Genomic DNA, 23,208 nt, shown 5'->3' on the forward strand with positions numbered 1-23,208 from the left:
CGCATGCCACATCATTTCTTGCACAAGGAGGGCAGGGCTGGGATACTTATACTTGCCCCCTCCATCCGGTGCCCTCTTTGGCTCTGGACACGCCATCCTTCGGGGGTCGCATTGGGCATTGTAAGGCAGGAGCTCAGGTTAAGTCAGGTGAGTTGGAGGTAAGTTGGCCTGTGCCCCCCCCCCCCCTTTTTTCTTCTTGGTGTCCACAGTCTCTTGCAGATGGGACAATTTCCCCCACAGCCACAGTTCTGCACCTGTTACAAGCACATGGGCCACAAGGAAGCAGCACCATGGCTCGGGGTTGGGGATACAGGGGTGGCACCAATTCTGAGCTCCTATTTTTTTAAATTACACCCCCCTCCCTGGCCTCTTGGGACACCAGCCAAGATATGCGAAAATACTCCACTGGGAGGCATTATGTTACAAGGCTGTGGGAGATATTTGGCCAGCCATAATCTCAAGATGCATGGTGGGGGCTTTACACCAGCTCCTCCCACAAGTCCTGTCCACATGACATCTACCCAGAAGGTTTTCCCAGGGGTCAAGCCAGCCCTTGGGGGTGGTTTTATTGTTGGGCTCACCGAGTCGCTAGTGTTAGGTCCTCGTGCTTGCCCTCCCCCACCTGTCTTGTAGGCCATATACAGGTGTGCCTCTGGCCCTCTGGCAGCATGTCAGGAGTAGTGCTAGTGAGCTCAATCTCTGTAAATGGCTATGGTGCAGGTTTGACCCCCGAAAAGGGCAAGACTGGGGTCTAAGGTGCTGCAGGTAAGGTTAAGACATTGGCTTGCTTAGGGGCCAGGTTGAGCGGTGTGGAGCTGCGGAGCACGTCCTTTCCGGGGGTGACCTAAGTGTCGGCCCACTAGCATGCTGCATCAGCCTGAGGGGTGGCGCTGCCTAGGGCGTGTAGCATATTCTAAGAGGGGGACTTGGATGGTTACGGGATTAAACGGGCCTCTCTCCGGGCCCTGGTCATGGCTGACCATGCCCCGGATACTTGTGGCAATGCTGGGGTGGCAGGAAAAATCGATCAGGTGCGCAGCTTTACACCTGACTGCATGTCAAGCACGAGGGGGCCAAGGGATGGACTGGGCCCTCTTGTTTTGCTTTAGGCATGTCTGTGCACCGCCCCAGCAGCTACGAAAGACTGGGGCAGTTCAAATTTATGATTGTTACTCAACGTCACACCCGACCACTGGTCCGCACGCACAGGCCACGAGCGGGTCAGCGGGAGATGCAAGCGACCGCCTAAGACAGTAGGATAGAGAGTGGGCTCGAGAGAGTACTGGCGGGCACTCCGGTACTGGACTACAGGGGGGCCTGCGGCCATGGCACCCTTGAGATGCTGCATGGCACTGCCCCCTCAGTGGTTCCCCTGCCAGTAGCAGTACTTCAGCCCGCGTGACCCCAGCAGGATATTTCCTCAAAGCACCATTTCCTGGCTTGTTGTGAGTATCCCGGCCGCCAACAGCGGCTGCGTGGGTTTGCGGCCAGCTGCTACGCAATACGTAACAAGGGCACCATCCTCCTTAGCTGCCTGGGATGTAAAACACAGGACTGGAGCCAAGCTATTTCATAATAAGGATACTCACGATCTGTGCAACCTGTGCAATGTGTGCGCGGTACATGATGGCATTGTTGAGTCGTGGGGCCCTAGGCCCACATACTCATAAGAATTGCGACACAGACACCAGATGTACAGTGGGTTAGTGAGCCTAGAGCACAAGCGCTCGGCTCCTTTTATTAACTTTTTAAGGGAAACGCTTCAAATAGAACAGATAAGTACCGGTATCCCTCTTTATTTACCAACCCCTGCCTCCCTCTTAAATTTTAGAAAAGACCTCCCTACAGACTCCCTGGGTACCCGTGGAAGCACGTAATAACACGTGCAGAGGTATGTGTACTGCATGCTAGACTAAGCGCTCTAAAATAATGGGCCTCATTTATGAAAAGTGACGCATCGCTGCGTGAAAACAGCGATGCGTCACTTTTCACTGCGCACTCCTTGCGACACCAATGATGCGTCATATTTAATGTATGACGCATCATGTCGCAAGGACTTACAGATACGTCAGTATTTCTGACGTATCTGTGAGCGCAAAAGTGACGCATTGCTGGAGTGTGTCACAAAAGTGACGCAACTCCAGCAATGCGCCCTTTCACATGGGGCAAGCCCCATGTGAAAGGGCCTGCGTCAGTCTTACGCCTGCTGTGAGGCAGGCACAAGATTTTGACGCAACAGCATCCTAAAAGTGACGCAGTGAAATCTCATAGATTTCACTGCGTCACTATTACGAGGCTTTTTCCGGGGGAACGCCCCCTCTGCATACATTATACCTGACTCAGGTATAATGTGGCGCAGGGGTTTAAAAAGTGACGCATCTACCTAGATGCGTCACTTTTTAAATATGGCGCAACAAGGCGCATATTTTACGCCGCTGGCGAAAAACTGGCGCAAGGCCTCATAAATAAGGGCCAATGTGTTTGGGCACAAAAACGGGTTTCAAAAAATATCACACAGGCTAATATCGAGCAGCAAAATATTTAAAGATTTTGGCTAATATCCTTTATATAATGCTCTGTATGTGTACATAGATGAATAGTTGCCAGTAAGGGGCATACTTGTGAAAGCACAATAGGAGATAATGCCTATTGGTTGTGATAAAACAATGTCGAATATGGGCATTTTCTTTTGAAATACAATTTTGAATGCCTTGTGATTTATGAGGAACTACACCTAATGAATGAGGGATAATGGTTCCAAACTAAACTCGCAATTGTAAATACTAGAAACGGTAAAAATAATTTTTTTGATTACAATAAAAGGTAGGGCTTGGGTATGTGGTTACTCTAGATAGGATAATGGCTAAGCATTGTACGGCGATTTAATTCACTCCTAGCACAGAGCTGGCAGTTTATTTAATATGTATGTAAAACATGTCCCCAAAACCTTCCCCCAAGGTGGCACACTTTTTATTTCATAGGCACAATTGACTCCAACAAAGAAGGGATTAATTTGTCGCCTTCTCACCCTTACACCCCGGTCCTGAAGAAAGCCCAACGATCATTTTGACAAACAAGGGCTGAAACATGTCGACCTTTTAACCAAGAAAATAGGTAGCGTAGAGAACCCTAGTAATTCTCTAAACGCATACCAAGAATATTTTCACCATTACTAACTCGAATCCAGAACATTAAATTTATCCTCTGGCTGTGCAAGTTATTTTAAAATTCACCACCTCTCATTAATCACTGGACACTACTGCACATAACCTTGGATGACTACCTCCGGGTGGAGGCTGCATACAAAACAACCCTGTGATTATGCAGACACTCGAGCATTATAGCGGAGAATCAAGATATACCGCTATTTACGACTCCATCTCGAGTGCATGAGGGTTTTTTACCAAGGGACGTACCGAACACCTGAGGAATCCAGGTTGGCAGGACAAGTGATCCACCCCCCCACTGATTGACAAACTTATGTGGTTATGTGCACCCCCTTTAATCTTCCCGCCGCAAGGAGGTAGGCCAGTGCTCACCAACAGTTCAAGGCAGATTTCTGTGAACGCTTTAATCCACTAGATGAATGAATCAGTGTAAAATGTGTTTTGCAGCATTGTGCATATTACCCACAGAAGGACATAGACGACCAGGTCATTCAGTGGCCAAGGTGCATTTGTAAGTTGTTTTAAAAGATCCGACACAGCAACTCTGACGTCATATTGCCTACAGTGAATAGGAGTAGTTGGGGCCTCTATTTGTGTTAAGCACATCTTGGTTGGTTTTCTAATGTTTTTCATTATACTGGACAGCTACATGAACGCAACAAGGACGGATGCATCTGGGAAGTTAAGTTTGAGGTCGAGACAAAGGACATAGGGAACTCTCTCCACCAGACCATAGCAGGTATATGTTGCCCTGAGACAAGTTATCAAAATGACTCAAGGTTAGCGGGAGACAGTGGGGGGGAACATTCTAGTTCCTAAACTTCCTTGTTGGTGCTAAGTACAAGGGGGCCTAGGGTATGTGAGGCACCCCAGGCGGAAGCTTCTGGGGCTGTCCAAGTGGGACAGGCACAACCAGGGAACTAATAAGCTTGTTAATCTCGCAAACCCCCCATTCTCTGTTCGAGTCAAGGTAGTGTGTTCATTTTGGTCATCATGTACAGGTCATCGCCCTCACAGAAAACAAGAGGTTGAGATTCAACTAATCACGCAGACAGCGAGTACGCACGTTTTGGAAATCCAAATATAGGATTCCAAGTATCGCCCCAACCGTGGGTTGTGACCAACATTAATTCGCCCAATTCATATGAGGCCCTGAAGATTCGCAGTCTGTTCCCTGCGATGAAACACGTGTTGGCCTGTGCAAAGGAACAATAAACTGATTTACTACACCAAGAACAGAACGTCTCTTTGAACTTTTATATATCTATTGATGACTTTTCATTCTCGAAGTTTTACACTGAAAGTTTTGATGTGCTTAATCAACCACTTCAACTGACACCAGCATTACCAAGAATTGATTGATATTGTATAGTGCAGGGGCTTTGTTGTCTTTTGTTATTTGTGTGGATCTCCTTGGTCCAACCTTGAGCGGTTGTGAGGGATTACCGCTCGCCCCATTGCCTATACGGACTACCTCATGTTACCTTTCACTTTGCGGTTACTCAGGTTGTGCGCCTAGTCATTCTGGATTACTCAAAAAACCTCCTAGCTGTATACTGTCCAAACCCAATTTCGCAGCCATCGTGGTCCCAGTGGACAGAGTTTTTGCTAGAAGTCTAGCCTGGGCCACAGCCAAAGTAAAGAGGAAACACCACATGATCAGACTGAGCAAAGGTTTGAAAGAGGACCTCAAAATGTGGGCAGAATTCTTGGTGGATTTCAATGGCATAATGATATGGATATCACCATGGGCAGGCAGCCCTGAACAGTGCTTATTTACAGATGCAACAGGCAGAGAGGGCTTTGGCACCATAATGGGGAGTCAGTGGTGTGCTGAGAAATGGCTGAATGCTTGGCACAGAAAGAGAATCACTGCAAATGTCATGGTACTGGAACTGTTTCCCATAGTGGCAGCCCTTCACCTATGGCCTGAGGCTTTAGCATCCAAGAGAGTTCTGTTTTGGTCAGACAACATGGCAGTGATACAGGCCATCAATGGGCAGGCAGCAAAGTGCCATCTGGTACTTTGCTTGCTAAGGCATGCGGTGAGGGCTTGACTGCAGAACAATGTTGAGTTCTGGGCAAGACACATTCAGGGAGACAAGAACATGGCCACTGACGCTCTCTCTCATTTTCAATGACTCCATTTCCGGGAGGAATGGCCGCGAGCAAGAACGGAGATGACCTCTTTCCCTGCACTCCTCTGGCAAATTCTCTGGTGGAACAGCGATTAAAGAAACTGGATGAACTTTCCCTTGCATCGGAGACCAGGAGGCAATACAATCCTTGTTTCTCCACTTTCTGGATGGTCTCTGGGGTGCAGGGTCAGAACACAATCTTGCTGGAGCATAGGGTACAAGTATTTGTCCTGTGTGCAAAAGAGAAGGGTAAGAGCCACTCTTGGAACCGCAAGCCACTTAGCCACTGTGAGTCATCATGGGGTTACATGTTCCTGCCAAGACTTTCCTCTTTTGGTCTGCACTTAAGGAATGGGTTAGAGAGGAGATAAAGGTACCAGACTCCAGTTCACCAATTTAATTCCACACATTGCAAGGCATGATATATGCTGTTCACAAGGCCACTCATTCACCTTTCGAGGCCAGTCTCTTTGCAGCAGCATTCAGCCTGGCATTTATTTTTTGGGTCCTTCAGAATCAGTGAACTAGTCGCTAGGTCGAAAAGGATGGGTCAAGGGACACTTTATGCAGCCAGGATGTCCAGTTGATAAGTAACTCTCTAAGGATACACATCAGAAGATCCAAAACTGACCGGGGGCGAGGGAAAGAAGTAGTGTTACAGCCCTTGGGAGACAGAAGATACTGCCCAGTTCGGCTGGTCAGCCATTATTAAGCCATCTGCCCTAGCTCAGCAGGGTATTTATTAATTCATGCAGACCTGGTGCCCCTCACAAAAGTCCAGGTGGACCGGATTATGAGGTCTTGCCTGGTGTTATCAGGACACACTCACCCAGGGAAACAATTTTCTAGTCATTCATTTCGAATTAGAGCAGCTACCTTGCCTTTCAAGATTGGTCTCCCAGCTGAGCACGTTAAAGAGGTGGGACATTGGAACTCACGTTGTAATGAGCGCTACATTCGCCTGTGATGGTTTTAATAGGTCCTTAATGGATGAAAAGGCGAAACAGTTGGGTTTTTTCAGAAGTGTCATTGCAGTTTTTTGTATATTGTACAGTGTTGTTTGCAGTGTTATATTGTTTATACACAAGTTTGGCATATTTTCGCCAGGGTTCAAGGTGTTGGTAATTGGCCACTTGTACATTGCCAGGTCTGCGCAATGGGCAGAATACAGGACTTGGACGCATGGATTCTCTCAGACAAATATAGACTGATTGGGGTACCCTGGCATGCAAAGGCACAGCTTTCTCAACAAACTGCACCAGAGACAAGCTAGGGGGGGAGGGCCCCTGAACATTTCGGTCATCCACCTCGGAGGCAACAAAGGCTGATATGGGTGAAATCAGCGGTAAACAGACATAATATTGAATCCAAAATATAGACTGGACATAATATCGAGGAAAAAATATAGACTAGACAAAATATCAACCAGACATAATATAGACTACAAAAATATCGAGTTATATCGATAATATTAGCCAAAATATCGAATCAAAAATATAGACTAGACATAATATCGACTAGATAGAATATACACAAAAGAAAATGGAAAATAAGGTAAGTTTTTACTAATTTTTAATAATTGTGTAATATAAATCTGTAGCGGGTAGTGGGTTTATAGGGGAATAGGGTGGGAAGTAATTTAAATATAATTAATTAATTATGTAAATTAATATTCATTGTAAAATAATTAATAATAGGTAATTAAATAAAAAATAATTGGTAATTAATAATAATTGATTAATAAATAATTAATTTATAGTAAATTAGTTTCAGTAGCGGGTTGTGGGTTTATAGGGGAATAGTGTGGGAAGTAAATCAATAATTAATTAATTAAGTTAATTAATTAAATTGTTTAATTAATTAATAATTGTCCATGAAATTAAAATTAATTGGTAAATAAAAGTTATTGGTATAGGAAATTAAATTTACTTGGTACTAATCTTTCTATAAATTATAATTAATTATGAAGTTTTGCCTTTTTATACTGTTGCACTCACTGGAGTGGGAATAGTAATTTTAACCCCTACGCTATCCAACGCTTTCCCTACTGTTGCACCCACTGGAGTGGGAATAGTAATTTTAACCCCTACGCTATCCAACTCTTTCCCTACTGTTGCACCCACTGGAGTGGGAATAGTAATTTTAACCCCTACGCTATCCAACGCTTTCCCTACTGTAGCACCCACTGGAGTGGGAATAGTAATTGTAACCCCTACGCTATCCAACGCTTTCCCTACTGTTGCACCCACTGGAGTGGGAATAGTAATCTTTACCCCTACGCTATCCAGCGCTTTCCCTACTGTTGCACCCACTGGAGTGGGAATAGTAATTTTAACCCCTATGCTATCCAACGCTTTCCCTACTGTAGCACCCACTGGAGTGGGAATTGTAATTTTAACCCCTACGCTATCCAACGCTTTCCCTACTGTAGCACCCACTGGAGTGGGAAAAGTAATTTTTACCCCTACGCTATCCAACGCTTTCCCTACTGTTGCACCCACCGGAGTGGGAACAGTAAATTTTACCCCTACGCTATCCAACGCTTTACCTACTGTTGCACCCACTGGAGTGGGAATAGTAAATTTTACCCCTACGATATCCAACGCTTTAGCTATTGTAGAATTCACTACAGTTGTTACAATAAATTTCCACCATTTTGCTATGCTACGGTAAAATTATTATATATGTTTTTTTAATACAATTTTTTTTATATAAATATATATGTATTATTTTTTTAATATTTTTTATTTACAATAAATATTTGTTAATATAACAATAATTGAATAATTTAAAGTAAGTTTATAATAAATATATTGATTATTACATTAGTTTTAACTTAATTGAAAGACATTTTAAAAAAACGATATTTTTACAGTCTATATTTTAGTAACTCGATATTTTAGAGTCGATAATTTAGTACTTACCTGTTTAAAGATAGCCAGTCGATATTTTTTCCATCGATATTTTATAAACGATATTATGGCAACTCGATATTATTGAGGTCGATATAATTTCAGTGATCCGAAATCAGCAAATACATTGGTCAATGTGAGCTATGGTGGTCAGAGATAGTCCAGCGTAGGGTCTTGCAAGGTGTCAGGTTGGGGGAGGCTATTGAACGTTGCCGAAGAAGGGTAAACAGCACCATGCGCAAGTTCACGGAGCAGAGGGGTTTGGCTTCATCAGACATGGGCTAATACATGCCAACACCAAAGGGTATTTTGAGGAAGACAGGGTGCACCTGTCTAAGGTGGGCATGGATCAGTTCTTATTAGATATTGGAGAGGCACTGGAAACAGCTGGTTGCAAGTGAAGTAAATTGCCAGCCTTGGTGGGGGGCTCTGGAGGCGATGGTGGCAAAATCTAGAGCATTGGCAAAGTTACAGGGTGATATGAAGGTGAAAGGCTTCAGGAGCACAATAGGGGTGCCTGGGCCAAACCGCAGGAGTCTTTATAGCAGGTCCCAAGAGGAAAATCATCGGCGCCCCCCAGTCGTCCGGGCGATTGTAAGCCTGAACAAACGGGGGCTTGCCTTGCAATGCTCTGCCCTTAAAAGGGATTGAGTAAAGTAGTGGACCGGTCGTTCACGTTTTCAAGGGGGGAATCCCTCATAACTGGTAGCACCAATTGGGTTGGCCACGGTGCAATTTGGCTCGTCAGTCTGGCAGTGCAGTTTAGGTCAGTCACAATTGCCTGCCCTTGAATCACTCGTAAGTTAACCGACCAGGTTGGCATATTTTGTATGGAATAAATCTGCAGTAAACTTTTTGTGTGATTATTTATTCCAATTGCATGCTGAGTTCTGCAAGGGTGGGGAGGGTTGCCTATATAGGCACTGTGAGGCTGCCCACTGCTCACGCAGTGGGCCACTTCAAAAGGGTAGCCACCTTAGTGCCTCATTAGGTATGCCACCACGCCCCTTGAGCCGAGGGGACCCCGGGGAGGCGTTCCCAAGTCTTGTGTGCATGTCGCGTCTTTTCCGGAACGTGGAGGGCAGGGCTGGGGTACTTATACCTGCCCCTATATATATCTGGTGCACTGTTTGGTTCAGGACACGCCATCTCCAGACCTACCTAGCTTGTCAGCTGGAGAGCACGGATAGGTAGGACTGTTTAATGTTTTCATTTGTGTTGCAGGCATAGTTACATGGTGATCCGGAGGTGGAAGGGTACCCAAAGGGTACCTCTTCAGGAGCACAATAGGGGTGCCTGGGCCAAACCCCAGGAGTCTTTATAGCAGGTCCCTGGAGGAATATCGTCAGTGCTCGCTAGTCCTTCTGGCGGTTGTAAGCCTGAACAAACAGGGGCTTGCCTTGCAACGCTCCCCCCTTAAAAGGCATGATTAAAGCGGTGGACCGGTGTTACACAGTATTCAAGGGAGAATCCCCTCATAATTGGTAGCAGCGATTGGGTTGTTGGCCTCAGTGCAATTTGGCTCTTCAGGCGGGCAGGGCAGTTTTGGTGTGTCACCGCTGCCTGCCCTTAGATCGCCCGTAAAGTAAACCACCACGTTGGCATACTTTGTATGGAATAAACCTGCAGCAATCCTTTCCCAACAATATTGTGTTGCGTGATTATTTATTCCAATTGCATGCTGAGTTCTGCAAGGGTTGGGAGGGTTGCCTTTATAGGCACTACACAGCTGCTTACGAACAGCAATAATCCGCAATCATTGGCAGGGTGTTGCCATCTTTATAGGACCGTTAAATTGTATGCAAGATCGCTATTGTATTATCTGAAATTCATTGGAGATAAAGGACCTCTACTTACTTCGTCAAAGCACAGCACCCGTATGACCCCAACAATAATGTGGTTTCCGGCCCAGGAGTTTAAAAAGGAAGCCAAAGCCGGGAAGCTGTAATGTGCGATGACGTCTGGGTGTGTTCAACTGCCTTTGCTACCTCAGCGCCGCTTAGAAAGCTAGAACGCTAACTTCAAAACTGCTCGTAAGTGATGTTCTTTCAACAGAGTGTCTTATTAATGTATGCATGTGCTCTGTTACAGGTTGGGCGCTCTTGCGGCTGGTGTGGTGTACTTATACAACCAGAAAAGAAACAGCACAACCCTACACACATCCAGAAGTGTATGAGACACACCTCCCTCTAGTAAAAGGACAATAATCCTTTGCATTCCTTTTCCCAAACCCTCCTCCAGTCAAATTGACATTTGAGCATTATGCTCCCACGGTGTTCAACACCACTGCCCCTGCTGTTTCCAAGGAGCGATCAAGACGGCCAACACAGACTGCAGGTTGCACTCCCCCAGTTCAAATATCAAAAGAAAAAAGTAATTTTTGAATGTTCATCCAGTCTTCTCAATATGTAGATTTCTTTATTCTTCTGTTTAATTTGAAAACAAAGCACCAGGCAGCCAAAGCCTTTAGTTCTTTTTTACCACAAGAACTTCATCAGGGCTGTAAGAGACATTTAAAAAATAAGTGTATAATACAGTCTTAAAATACATGTACACATTTAACAATACATTCTATATACAGCACCTAGACAGGAGACATTTTAGAAACCTAATTTCTAAAACAATTACATAAGATCCCAAAAATTCATTTCTTTGTAGACCAAACCATGATTTAACCTGTGTATAACAAGTCGAGCACCCTAACAACTTTCTCTTCATTCAAGTTTCATATTAACACATTCAGATACTAAGCAAATTCAAAAATGTCTACGTATTCATTAGACTTTTATGCAGGAAATGTGTACAGGTTGTACATTTCATAGTGAAAAAAGAGGAATCCACCCCACCCAACACCACGTTATCAAGTGCTAGGCCACATCATCCATTCCTTCAATATTGTGATCCCAGTGTACAATTGTAATCATCGAGAGATAAAGGCAAAGTCTAATAGAGGACAACAAATATTAAATTTAACACAGAGGGACGCGAAGAATAATCCCTAAGAATTATATATCTCTTAGTTAGATGTAACACAGAGGGACGCGAACAATGGTCACTAAGAATTGCATACCTATCAATTAGCCGTGTCTACCTTATGGTTATACTGTGGACCCAATTTATATGCGATGTACTGCTAAGGATTGCGGCACCATTAACAATCTGGAAACTTTATTAGTATATGAATTGTAAAATATCCTAATAAGTGAAAGGCGGATTTTTAAATTGTGGGCTCAACATCAAGGCACCATGAAAAATGTATGCATTGGGTAAAAAACGGATGTTATGCAGCGTGATGTGGTGTACACATCCAAGCTGATTGACGAGAACTCATTGTGACGCGCTGGACATACTGGGCCTTTGCTCCTTTTGTGTCTTTTGCTCAGGCACTGCTGATCTTCTGTAGCACAGCTGGTGAGGGACCTGTCTTCAACTGGTTGAGTGCTTCAGGCTGAGGGACTTATTGTTGTGTTGGTCCCATCATGGCGGTGCATATGGTTAAACCTCAACATACTTCAAAGTTCTGATTCCTCGCGAGTGGCGGATACTGACTCTCAGTCCCAACCTGTGGCCCAGACCAGGATTCTGATTCCCAGGCTCCTGCAACAAAAAAGGAAATTAAGCTACGATTGACCAAATTCCACGAAGATCCATTCCCTCGGCATGGATTCTCAGTGAGGTGGCGCTTCTTGATCCAGTTCTCAGTGAACGCAATAAGGACACTATTGAACATTATTTCCATGAAAATAATATCGGCAATCTGTCACTTGCAACCCTGTGGGATGCTGCAAAGGCTTTATTTTGGGGGCAACTTATTTCCCACTCAGCAGCCTTTGAAGCGGCGAACAAATCTTGCCAAGGGAAGCTTGAGAATCAAATCTGATAGGTGGGGACGTGCCATAGAGAGGGCAGCTCCTACAGTCCTTTGAGGGATTTGCGGCAGCTTAGATGCAAGCTTGAACATCTATTAATGAAATTGGCTGCTAAGAAGCTTCTGTATGTCAACCAAGCCTACCACGAGAAGGGGGATAAAGCAGACAGACTCCCGGCACATAAATTATGCATTGTGCTACCTGTAGCCATATAGGGGAGCTGGTGGATGAATCCATCGAGAAACGAGGATTCCATTGAGATATTCTATAGTTACTACTCCACTCCATACCAGGCTCAACAGCTTAACACTCAGCGTCAAAACATATAATTGAGAACCTATGTCCCCCCTGGATAGATCTGAGGAGTTGTGCCTTCAGATGGATGACATTACTCCGAATGAGGATCGAGCAGCAATTGGCTACCTCTCCATCAGTAAGGCGCTGGGTCCCGCCAGGGATACAGCAATGTTTTATAAATCTTATGCCTTCCTTCTGATCAGTCCTTTAGTATGGGTCTTTACCTATTTCTTGACAACTGGAGTGGTCACAGATATCATGATGGAGTCACAGATTACACTTCTTCTAAAAATGGGAAAGCCTGCCTCACTAAGGTTCTGGATACAATCTCCCTAGGACATAAAAGGAAAACGTTTATTCAGGACAAGTTTCAGAAATCTACTACTAAGCTTAAAATGAATTGCTCCTTTGCCCTACCTGTTCAGCTCACATGAGTCACCCATTGGGAATGTCCATTTTCCCCTTCAATATTTGCCCTTATGATGGAACCATTTGTGGCTAAAGTTCAGGCTAACCCTCCGATTAGTGGTCTGGTGGTTGACGGTGTGGACCATAATCTTACTTTATTCGCTGATGTCATTCTTTGTTTCTTACAACACTGTTCTGGCATTGATGGAGGAGCTTGATGCCTTCTCTCAGGTGTCCTGCTCAAAAATGAATTTTACTAAGTCAAAGGGTCTGGGGATTGCTGATCCCCACAACAGTCTTTAAGGCCCAATTCGAGACTGTGGTTTCCAATGGGAAATGTCATCCATTACTTATTTATTGATACATCTTCTGCCTCTGGCGAAAGATTTTGGGCATATTATCATGGAGGCAATATGAAATTATCACTGCTTTTGCAGCCGTTTTTGCCTTATCGGCAAAGACACGCTATTGCGTGTTTTGCTGATTTAGCGAGCCTTTCAACAACACCCAGCTTTGCATCTCTAATGAGATGCAAAGTGGGCGTTCCAGAGCAAAATAATCAAGCTGCACTCTAACAAGCAGAACGTTAGGAAAAGTAGCACTAACACAGTTAAAGCTACCTTCTTACGCCTGTTTGTGACCTGATTTAGCCATGTAATCCAATGGGAGGTGGATTACATGGCTAAGATTATCCTGCCCTATCAACAATGTTATCTCCATTTTCAATGGAATATCGCTGGAAAACCAGCGATATTCCATTGAAAATGGCGATAATCCCCGCTATCGCTGGGATTTTTTTCTCCATGGCGTTAAGTGCTGTTAATACAACGCTAACATGGAGATTATCGCTCGCGATAGCGGACGATAGATTTACTCAAGCTAACAGCGGTCAGCGATAATTATCACTGCCGCTTGTTAATATGCCTCTTAAATGTTTGCAACATTCCCCCTCAATCCACGGCCCTCTTTAAGGATTTATATTGTTGGTGGTAACTTGAGATCTTGTGATTAGACAGACTCAACAGTGTGAAAATGAGTTATGCTTCGGTTATTTTCCAGACCTTCCACTTGCCCTTGCTTTCTCATTCCAAACACATATCCATGCAAAACTCCTGGATTTTATATGGGGAGGTAAGTCCCCATGTGTGGTGAGAGCAACACTGAATATACCAGTTTCGGGGAGTGGCCTGGGCTTCCCAAATGTCTCCACCTATGTCTTGGCAGCTTAACTCTGCCCTTCTCTAGATAGGAATCACCACCCTGACAGGAAACTCAGGGTTCAGGTGGAAGCAGGCTTTTTCTTCCTCTCCATTGTCAGGGTTGCTGTAGCTTCTGGAGCTTACCGGGACAAATGCTCCCCCATTGTTACCTTTTGCTTCTTTGTTGCTCGCTTATTGGAGAGGGGTACGCCATCATACATCATTCCCAACCTACCCTTTCTAGCTCACCCCTTTGATGCACAATCCTGATTTTCCTCCAGCTGTGGACCACCCAGTCTCATTTCATTGGGCTCAGGCTGTTTTTCTGGGTGACTTCTATGGCGATTTAAGGCTAAAGGGGGGACTTGGGTACCAAATTTGTGATTTTACACTTAGTATCCATGGTTTTCCTGCACTGAACTCTTGTTTCTATCTAACAATGACATTTTATGATGTAGAATGTGTTGGCTTTTCAAGTGAAATAGTTTTTTATATACTACTCTGGCAACCCTTGGTCTGGTGGTGCTATATAAATCTACTTAATTGAAACAATTGCAGCCTTCAACTGACTTAACTCGACACAACAGCTTTAGATTGACTCAAGCACTCTTTTAGGGTCTTTGGCTGGAAGAACGTTTTTTTTTTTTATGTGACTCAAGCACTCAATTAGGCTGGCGGGCCCTTCACGTGTCTTGCCCTCCAGGATGACGAGCATTCCATAGAGTCATTATATCTCACTAACGTACATCATAAACGCATATCTTGCCTCTACTGTTATCTCTTACAGTAGACCACTCTATGCAAGCATGCCCACGTACAGCAATGGGAGAGAGAGTTGGCCACAGAAATATCTGATGACACTTGGGAGGGGGGACATTTGGCAAAGAGCGGCTAAATCTTCAATTTGTGTCTGCTATAAAGAGAACGCCGACAAGATATTGACCTGCTGGTATCTTACAACTGTTAGACTGAATAAGGTGTTTGGGAGTTTAGATTTGTGTTGTAAGGGGTGTGCATAAAGCGGGACTTTCCCACACACATTCTGGGTTGAGATTCAAGGTACAGTGCACTCCGTGACCAATGTTCGACTCCCACTGGAATAACTGATGCTTCTCTTAGATGACTCAGGGGACAATAGAATATTTTCCACATCAAATTCCATGGGCCACTTCCTCTTTCACCTCCTGGTGACATGGCTGTGTGTGGCGTAGATGTGGAAGCAACCTCTTTCTCCTTCTTTAAATACGTGGTGGGGAAAGGTGTGGCCCACTTATACAATGGAGAAATTGACTGCTATTATCCAGACCGGATTGCCAAATATGGTGTTATATGGCGCCCCTTTACTACCCATATCAAGCACCAGCAGTGGGTGGGAGGGCTTCATATGACTATGTCCAAGGTAATTTGTGCCTCTGATATCCACATTCTGTTCTGTGCCCGTGGTGGGGCAGAATCATTGTATTGATTATTCCCAAAATGCCCGGATGTGGATGTTATGCTATTCTGTCCACTTTTCTTCTCTTGTTTTTTTTTAATTGAGTGAGCATCTTTGGTCCTGGCAGATTTGCACAATGTGTCTTGTTTACTTGTTTTTTTTAAAAAAATGCAAAATAAAAGTTTTTTTTAAAAAACAACAAGGGGCTCAGTAGAGAACATTGTGAGTTTGTGATCTTAGAAGTTGACTCGAGGAGGTCCAGAGGTCTACCAGAGGGCATTGCTCTGGAAGGGGAAGCTCAGATTTTCCTTGAACTAAAAGTCTTCACCAATGTGCCCAGTGCACTTTTAGACAGGAGCACAAATCTGAATGTAGACAATTAGAGCAGCCTTTGCTCATGGTGGGTCATTGTGCAGATGCTTTCCCTCATGGCACCCTAGTAACTAGGCAATGTTTGGAAAGATGGTACACTATCAGCTGAGAAAGGATGACTCAAGCAGTACACTCAATGTTCATATCCTTTTGGGATTACTCCTTACTCTGTGATAATTCCTTGTATATAAACTCTAGCTGACATTCTGACTCCTCATTGAAACACATACTTTCCCAACCTTCTCTCTAATGGTGATTTTACACCCAGCATTCACGGTTTTCCTGCACTGAACTCTTGTTTCTGTCTAACAATGATATTTTATGATGTAGCATTTGTTGGCTTTTCAAGTGAAATTGTTTTTTATATAGCACTCTAAGAACCCTCATTCTGGTGGTGCTATATAAATCTACTTAATTAAAGTAATTGCAGCCTTCAACTGTTGCTTTTTCTTTCTTTTGTGCCACTGTAGTTTGATTTTCTCTCCTGGATGCCGAACGGTCCCGGCACAATGCGCCAACCTCCCCCCAAGACCAAAGGCACAGCGACCCTGGAAAGTGTCCTCGAGATCTTGCCCGAGGTGGGCACTACTACCGCCTTAATGGTGACTGTCAGGGTCCTGAGTGATGAGCCCGGTGACATGGTAAGCATCCATTCTCTCCTTGCATATGTCAGGAGTCCCAAGCTGTTGGTACACAGTACCTCCTTGTGACCAATTTACTTAGGAATAACTGGCATGACATTTTGTCCAACACTGTCTTCTGTAAGGTGGATTGTTACATAGATAATTCAGTGTGATTACCTAAATAAACCAGAGAGGTGATTCACACTTTGAATAAAACAGCTGCTTTTGTAATAGGAATGCAACACACCAACAATAATACAATTATGCTTGGTATAGTAACTTGGTAGAGTCATTTACATTTTTGGCACTGTGTGCTTCTTTAATTTTTCCTTAATAGACACATGAGGTGGCGTTTCAGAGTGATTTTGGAAACAGTGATTGTGGGGCATTCTGTGGGAGCAGTGAGTACCAGTGAGGCGGACTAGAATGGGGCAATCAGAATCTTATCATGTAAACTGTGGTTTGGGTGTAACCAGTGAGTTCTGAGTAAATTCCTGGAGGTACTGTGACAGCTTTATATGTGACTGTCAAGGATTTGTAAAGGGTAGAATTTTTGACACTAGCCTCCCAGCTTCGTGCAAAAGGAAGTGGTGAGCTTTTGTCTTGTTTTATTTTATTTATTCGCTTACATAGCGCAGGAGTTCGGCCCCCGAAGGGGTATCTCTGCGCTTGTGTTCTTACCATAAGCCAGAAGCCAGAGACCAATAAACAAATAAGAGGGATGCGGGTTTAGATAGTCAGGAACAGATGTGTTTTTAAGAGTTTCCTGAAAGCTCCTAAATTGGGGTTTTGTCTCAAGGTGAGGGGTAAGGTGTTCCACAGAGTGGGACCCCTGTAAGAAAGTGCTCCACCACCCTGCCTTTCCCTCTTAATCCAGGGGACTTGAAGCAACAGTTGGTTCCTAGAGTGCAGAGAGCGACCTGGCTCGTAGAGTTTACATTTTTCGGTCAGGTATTTTGGACCAGTGCCATATAGACATTTATGGATTACGCAGCATATTTTGAACTTAACCCGCTGGCGGATGGGCAGCCAGTGGAGTTTGTTCAAAAGAGGGCGCGAGGGGGATCTGGCTGGAACATTAAGGACCAGTCTAGCTGCCGTGTTCTAGGCTACCTGTAATCTGCCAAGTTGTTCCTCATTGGCAGAGAGAAGAAGCACGTTGCAGTAATCTAGCCTGCTGATCACAAGCATTTGAATCAGTGTTTTCCTGTAACTATCTGCTAGGTACGGGAATACACGCCTCAGAAGCCCAATGACCCTAAAACAAGATCCTGTTACCTGAGTTACGTGATCTTTTAAAAGCAGTGATTGATCAAGGCGTACCCCAAGATTTTTTACTACCTGTTTAGGGCAGGGAGCAGGTCCCAATGCCAGGGGCCACCAGTCAGGTGACCAGAGGAGGGGGGCCTCTCCGAAAAGCATGACCGTCTTGCCCACATTACATTGTAGGCAATTGGAGGTCATCCAATCGGCTACAGCTCTCATACCTGCAGCAAAAGTGTGTTTAACTGCTGGCGTCAGGGTCTGGAAAGGAAATAAGAGCTGGGTGTTGTCAGCATACGATATAGGCGTGAACCCATATTCTCTCACAATGTCGGCCAAGGGGGCCACATACACGTTGAAGAGTGTGGGGCTTAGGCATGAGCCCTGAGGAACCCCCTTGGTGAGCTCCCTAGAGATTGAAGAATGGGAGCCCAATCGGACAGTTTGTGAGCGGCCAGAGAGAAAACTCTCCAGCCATGACAGGGCAGAACCGCCTATCCCTACCCTCATCAGACGGCCGATAGGAATTTCGTGTGACACCGTGTCGAAGGCAGCGGACAAATCCAACAGCACCAGAATCATAGAGCCTCCTCTATCATGTGCCATCCTGATGTTATCGGTCACGGAGAGGAGAGCTGATTCGGTGCTGTGAGTGGGTCTGAACCCAGATTGTGAGTGGTTCAGACCGCCCGCTGCCTCGATGAAATTAGACACATGTGTGTTCACGTGCTTCTCGGCCATCTTACTAAGGTAGGGTAGGAGAGAGATCGGGCGGAGATTGGAAAGGTCCGACCATGGCAGCGCCGCGTTCTTCCGAATAGGGTTCACTATCGGCTTTTTCCAATCACTGGGCACTTCTTTAAGGGAGAGGTTAATCACCATTTGATTGCCGGTGGAGAGCAAGTTACCTAAAGGAGCAACCATTTTAGCAGGGATAATATCTGTTGGAGATCCTGTCTTAATTTGGCTATATAGGGAGACAACATCAATTAAGCTGACTTCCGGAAATGCATAAAGCAAAATGCTTTCACATTTAGGTGGCCGGAGGACGGGATAATCAGCATTACTCCTGGGATTTGCGGCCTTTGTGATTTTCTCATATATTAACTCAATTTTTTTTTCAAAAAATGCTGAGATGTCATTGCAGAGAGTTTGAGAGAAATCATCAGGACTTTCACAGGCCACAGGTTTTACAAAAGATTGAAGAATTTTGTAAAGTTCTCTGGTAGAATTACCAGCTTCAGCCAATTGTAAGGCGAGACTGTTCTTCCTGGCCAATTTTATATTTCTATGATAGATGGCCAGAGCCTCTGAGTAAAACTTCCTGCTAAGGGGTGTGTGTGACTACCTCCAGATTTTTTCCAGCTTTCTACACCCCTGCTTCTCCACTCTCAGCTCTTTTGAGTACCAAACTTTCTGTTTAGATCGTGGGTACTGTTTATGGAGTTTCAGAGGCGCCAGAGAATCCACCGCCTCTATGAGGGCCCTGTTGAACTTAATTTGACCACTCTCCACATCATCATTCACAAGAATAATAGGTTCATTCCATACCCTCTGTAGCCCATCTAGGGTTACCTTATGCCACTGTCGTCGCCAGACTGCTGGGAGAGACTTGTGGCGTGGCAAGTGAAGGCCTAAGAGTGTAAATTCGACCATATAATGGTCAGACCAGCTTACCGTGATAGGTGAATCATATTTCATCTTAGGGCAGTTACAGAAAATTAAGTCCAGGGTGTGTCCACCTATAAGTGTTGGACCACTATTCCGAATTACTAGTCCTAGTGTGGAAAGATCGGAGAGCAGGGATACTGTGTCTGGATGATTGGGGAGATCTATGTGAATATTAAAGTCTCCAAGTAAAATAAAGTCTTCCTTGGCTTTAAAATATGGGGCTAGTAATTCCATTAGAGTGAGCGAGAAGCTCGTACTCGGCCCCGGAGGACGATAGACTAATGCTCCCCTCCAATGGATTTTAGATGTAGAGCTGATCTTAAAAATCATAACCTCCATCAGAGGGCAGCATCTCTGATCGAGTAGAGAGACCGTCAAGCCTTCTCTATATATAACAGCAATACCACCACCTGTTTTGATGGGGCGATCTAATTTGAGAACCTTGTATCCGGTTGGAACCCCTAGCATGATGGCCGGCACCGTGTGGGGCTTCAGCCAAGTCTCCGTAAGAAAACAAATATCTGGTGTGATAGTGTTGACAAGGTCCCAAAGTTCCTGACAGTGTTTGGGTAAGGAACAAATATTTATGAGGAAACTTTTTAGCCCAGATTCTATTGGGTTTACTACGATGTTACTACAGGTGGGGTGCTTGGTAGAGGGTTTTTGAGGGTAAGACCCTTTAGATATCATAGTGTGATACCAATGGGGGGGTAGGGAAGAGAAGCCTGATGGTGACAGCTAATACAGGAAAAAGGACCTTCGAGACACGGCCATGTGTCTTGCGTACAGCCTGCTGGTAAGGTTGGTCGTAACTCTTTCAATACCTGAGCTGAATAGCAGATGGTATGACGCCCAGCAGGGTCCAGGCTCTTGTGTGTAGAGCCCATGGCCCCTGGCCAAGTCCGGTCGTGGACGGGCGCAGACGGGCTTCTCTTCGGCTTGTCTTAGGCAAGCTCTTAGGCACGCCCGTGCGCACTCAGACTGATAGAAAGGCTAAATAGCCCTTTTATCACGGAAAGACTAGTGCGCTAGCCGCAGCTCCAAGCGGAAGTGACTGGCTCTTACCTGACCGCCCTCCGCTCAACGGCTCTAAGTGCCGAGTCAGACCGGGGCGGCCAGGCTGTATTATTAAGCACAGCCTTCCCTATACAAAAATGGGCCCCTGTTGTCCCCCAAGTCTCCAGGAAACACTGCGGACGAAGCGGGAAGACCACCAGCACTGTAAGCGGCAAATTAAATTAAAATAGTGCAAATGTTGCAAATAACGGCGATAATTTTAAAAAGCTTTAAAAAGCGATTCCTAATTTCAAGCAGCCCCACGCATCAGTACTTTAATTATTTCTGGCACTCTGGAGCAGCTTGCTGGCAAACAGCGGGTCGGGGAGACTCTGCCACCGTCCTCCCTACCGCCTTGGCAGGTTGAGTAGGGTTTTGCAAGCACAGTTCCAAACCCTGTCTAGTGGGAGAAGGGTTTTTGGGAGTGACTATTGAGTAGGTAATTTAATTTACAAACTGCTACTGACTTAATTGGTATTGGCGGTGTGAAAAAGAAGTCATGGCTATTTCTATGATATTTAACATGTGGTCGCATGCTGCAGTATCCGTGATAACCCCAAGGTTTTTGGCTGAGTATGAGAAAGTCTAGATATCTCAATGAAAGTATATAGATCTGGACTCTATGATGTCAGTGTGGAGAGAAAGTAATGACCCTCAGTTTTTTATTTTTTTGGGGGGGATGGGGGTGAGTTAAGCAAAAGATATGAGAGCTTTCCAACACCTGATCGTAGAGAAGTAGTCAAATTCATGGGTAGAGGAATGACAATCTTTGTGTAATCAGTGTAAAGGCAACAAGAGCAGCCACAGGAGAAGTCCTCAAGGAAGCAGGTGTATAGGGAGAATAGTAGTGGGCCTAGGATAGACCCTTGAGGTCAGAGTTTCCATGGGATCAGTGGTCATCTCTTATAGAGTGAGCTAAAACATAAGAGTACCACTGAAAAAAACAAGGAGGTAAGGGACGCAAGTAAAGCTGATTCTATGTTTAGGCTGTTCTAAACCAACATGATTACTTAGAAAACCTTCACCAGCGTTCCTTGCTTTTTTGTTGCTTCCCTAATATATTCTCTGGATTTATGAGATTAAATGTTTCTTTTTTTTCAAAGAGGCCTTTAGGCACATTACCTGATGAACATTTTACAGAGGAGGAACCCAAACGGTGCATCAAGGCCTTCCAGAAACGCCTGTCCCAGATATCTGCAGAGATTGAAAGCCGAAACGCATCCCTGCCTCTCAAGTACAACTACCTGAACCCCAAAGTGATTGAGAACAGCGTCTCCATATAACTCACTAAACAACCAGCAAGAAGATCCCACTCTCCTCCCTAGTCAGTAAATTGCATCTCTTGGCCCACACCCCACTCTGTTCTAGATTCAGACCAGTCAAATATCAGCATCACTGGACCTTGGTCAGGGGTCACTTCAAGAGCTCCAGTGTTACAGGTGCTAAAAATGGAAACAGACTGTTTCTGGAATAGGTCCAGTGCAGCAAGAGAGAAGCATTCACAGAAAACAATGCATTTTATTTACAAACGAGAGCTAACTGGCATTTGGCATCTTTCGAACATCTGTCTTAGAAGTGCTTAAAAGATGAAGAAACCAGACATTTCTCTGTTGTGTCTCAGTAAATGTTAGATAACATTGATTCGTTGAGAGAAAGAGATGTATGTAATTGATGCAGACCTGCCACCATTAGAGAAATCACTGAGCAAACAATATTGTGGAATACAAATGTAGGCACACTGATTGTCTGTTCTTGCTTGTATGAGATCTTAATAAACAATCATGCAAATTAAAGAAAAGATCATAAATTGTGTATTTTTTTTAACTATTTAGAAATGTGTACCCGTACCCCCTGTTTAGGTCCAGCCTTGGGAGCGCATGCGCTCTCTGGAAGACCTGTAGTAAGCACTATTGCAGTGGAATTCCACCTGCTGCTTGCTATTGATTCCCTTCTGCGTCTCTCTTCTTTACTGGCACCTCATTGGTTGGTGCTCCTGAAACATCACTTCTGTTTCTCTCTCGGCAGCACTTCACTAACTTCAGTGTCCTTTCCCTGTAAGTGCTTATGTGTTCCTTCGGGGACTTCTTGTTTTGTTTGGCATTGCTCATGTTTATTTTAAACAGCTTTTTACGGATGGGAATCTATTTTGAGTGGTAACGTGCATGCTGTAAACAACGCTCCACATATGCAAATGTGTGTCTAAGTGTGTGCTTTATTTAAGGTGTATTACTAGAAGCTGGTTCCTAGCGTGCAGTTGTTTACGTGTTTATCGTGTTTTTACTTTTTTTTTTTACTTTGTTTTTAAGTTTAACTACCCCCTTGAGAATTTCTTTCACTGCGGACTAACATGTTTTGTTTCCTCTGAGAAGGCGTGTGTGTTTTCGCAGAGAAAGGTGTGAGACTTCTCGTGTGTGGCAAGGAATTGTGTCACTGATTTTTCCCCAGACATCCTGGTGACTGGGCTCAGTCCATCCTCCATTATGGGGTTAAAAGGGAATCTGAGATGAAAGACTCTAACCAGGTTACTGATCCACCGCTGGTCCATTAGTGGCTTCCATTAATGCAGTTCTCCGCCAGCAGCGGGTGCATACATAACAAATGCTGCTCTCGCCTTTACTTTTTGAACATATTTTCAACATTTGATCCAGCGTTCGGTTAAAAACTAAGATTTGCCATCAGCATTTTTTTATGTCTTCTTAATCGTATTCAGGACGCTGTGGACCATATTTTTTCATTTCTACAATGATGCAGAGAGAACGTATAAGAAAACAAATTCACTATGGCATTTCTATAAATAC

The 23,208-nt window shown here is 44.6% G+C and overlaps 1 protein-coding gene across 1 annotated transcript in view; it reads left to right on the top strand.

Moving 5' to 3' along the window:
• LOC147678111 (hydroperoxide isomerase ALOXE3-like) overlaps positions 1–22,200 on the top strand; it is a 168,419-nt gene extending 146,219 nt beyond the window's left edge. The window contains exons 13-14 of the mRNA XM_086945970.1: positions 16,268–16,438; positions 21,514–22,200. Of these exons, the coding sequence (XP_086802096.1) occupies positions 16,268–16,438; positions 21,514–21,693 (351 nt within the window). The 3' untranslated portion in view covers positions 21,694–22,200. The remainder of the gene's footprint in view (positions 1–16,267; positions 16,439–21,513) is intronic.
• Positions 22,201–23,208: the final 1,008 nt, after the last annotated feature.

This window comes from Lissotriton vulgaris, chromosome 12 (genome assembly GCF_964263255.1).
Source record: "Lissotriton vulgaris chromosome 12, aLisVul1.2, whole genome shotgun sequence".
Taxonomy (NCBI): domain Eukaryota; kingdom Metazoa; phylum Chordata; class Amphibia; order Caudata; family Salamandridae; genus Lissotriton; species Lissotriton vulgaris.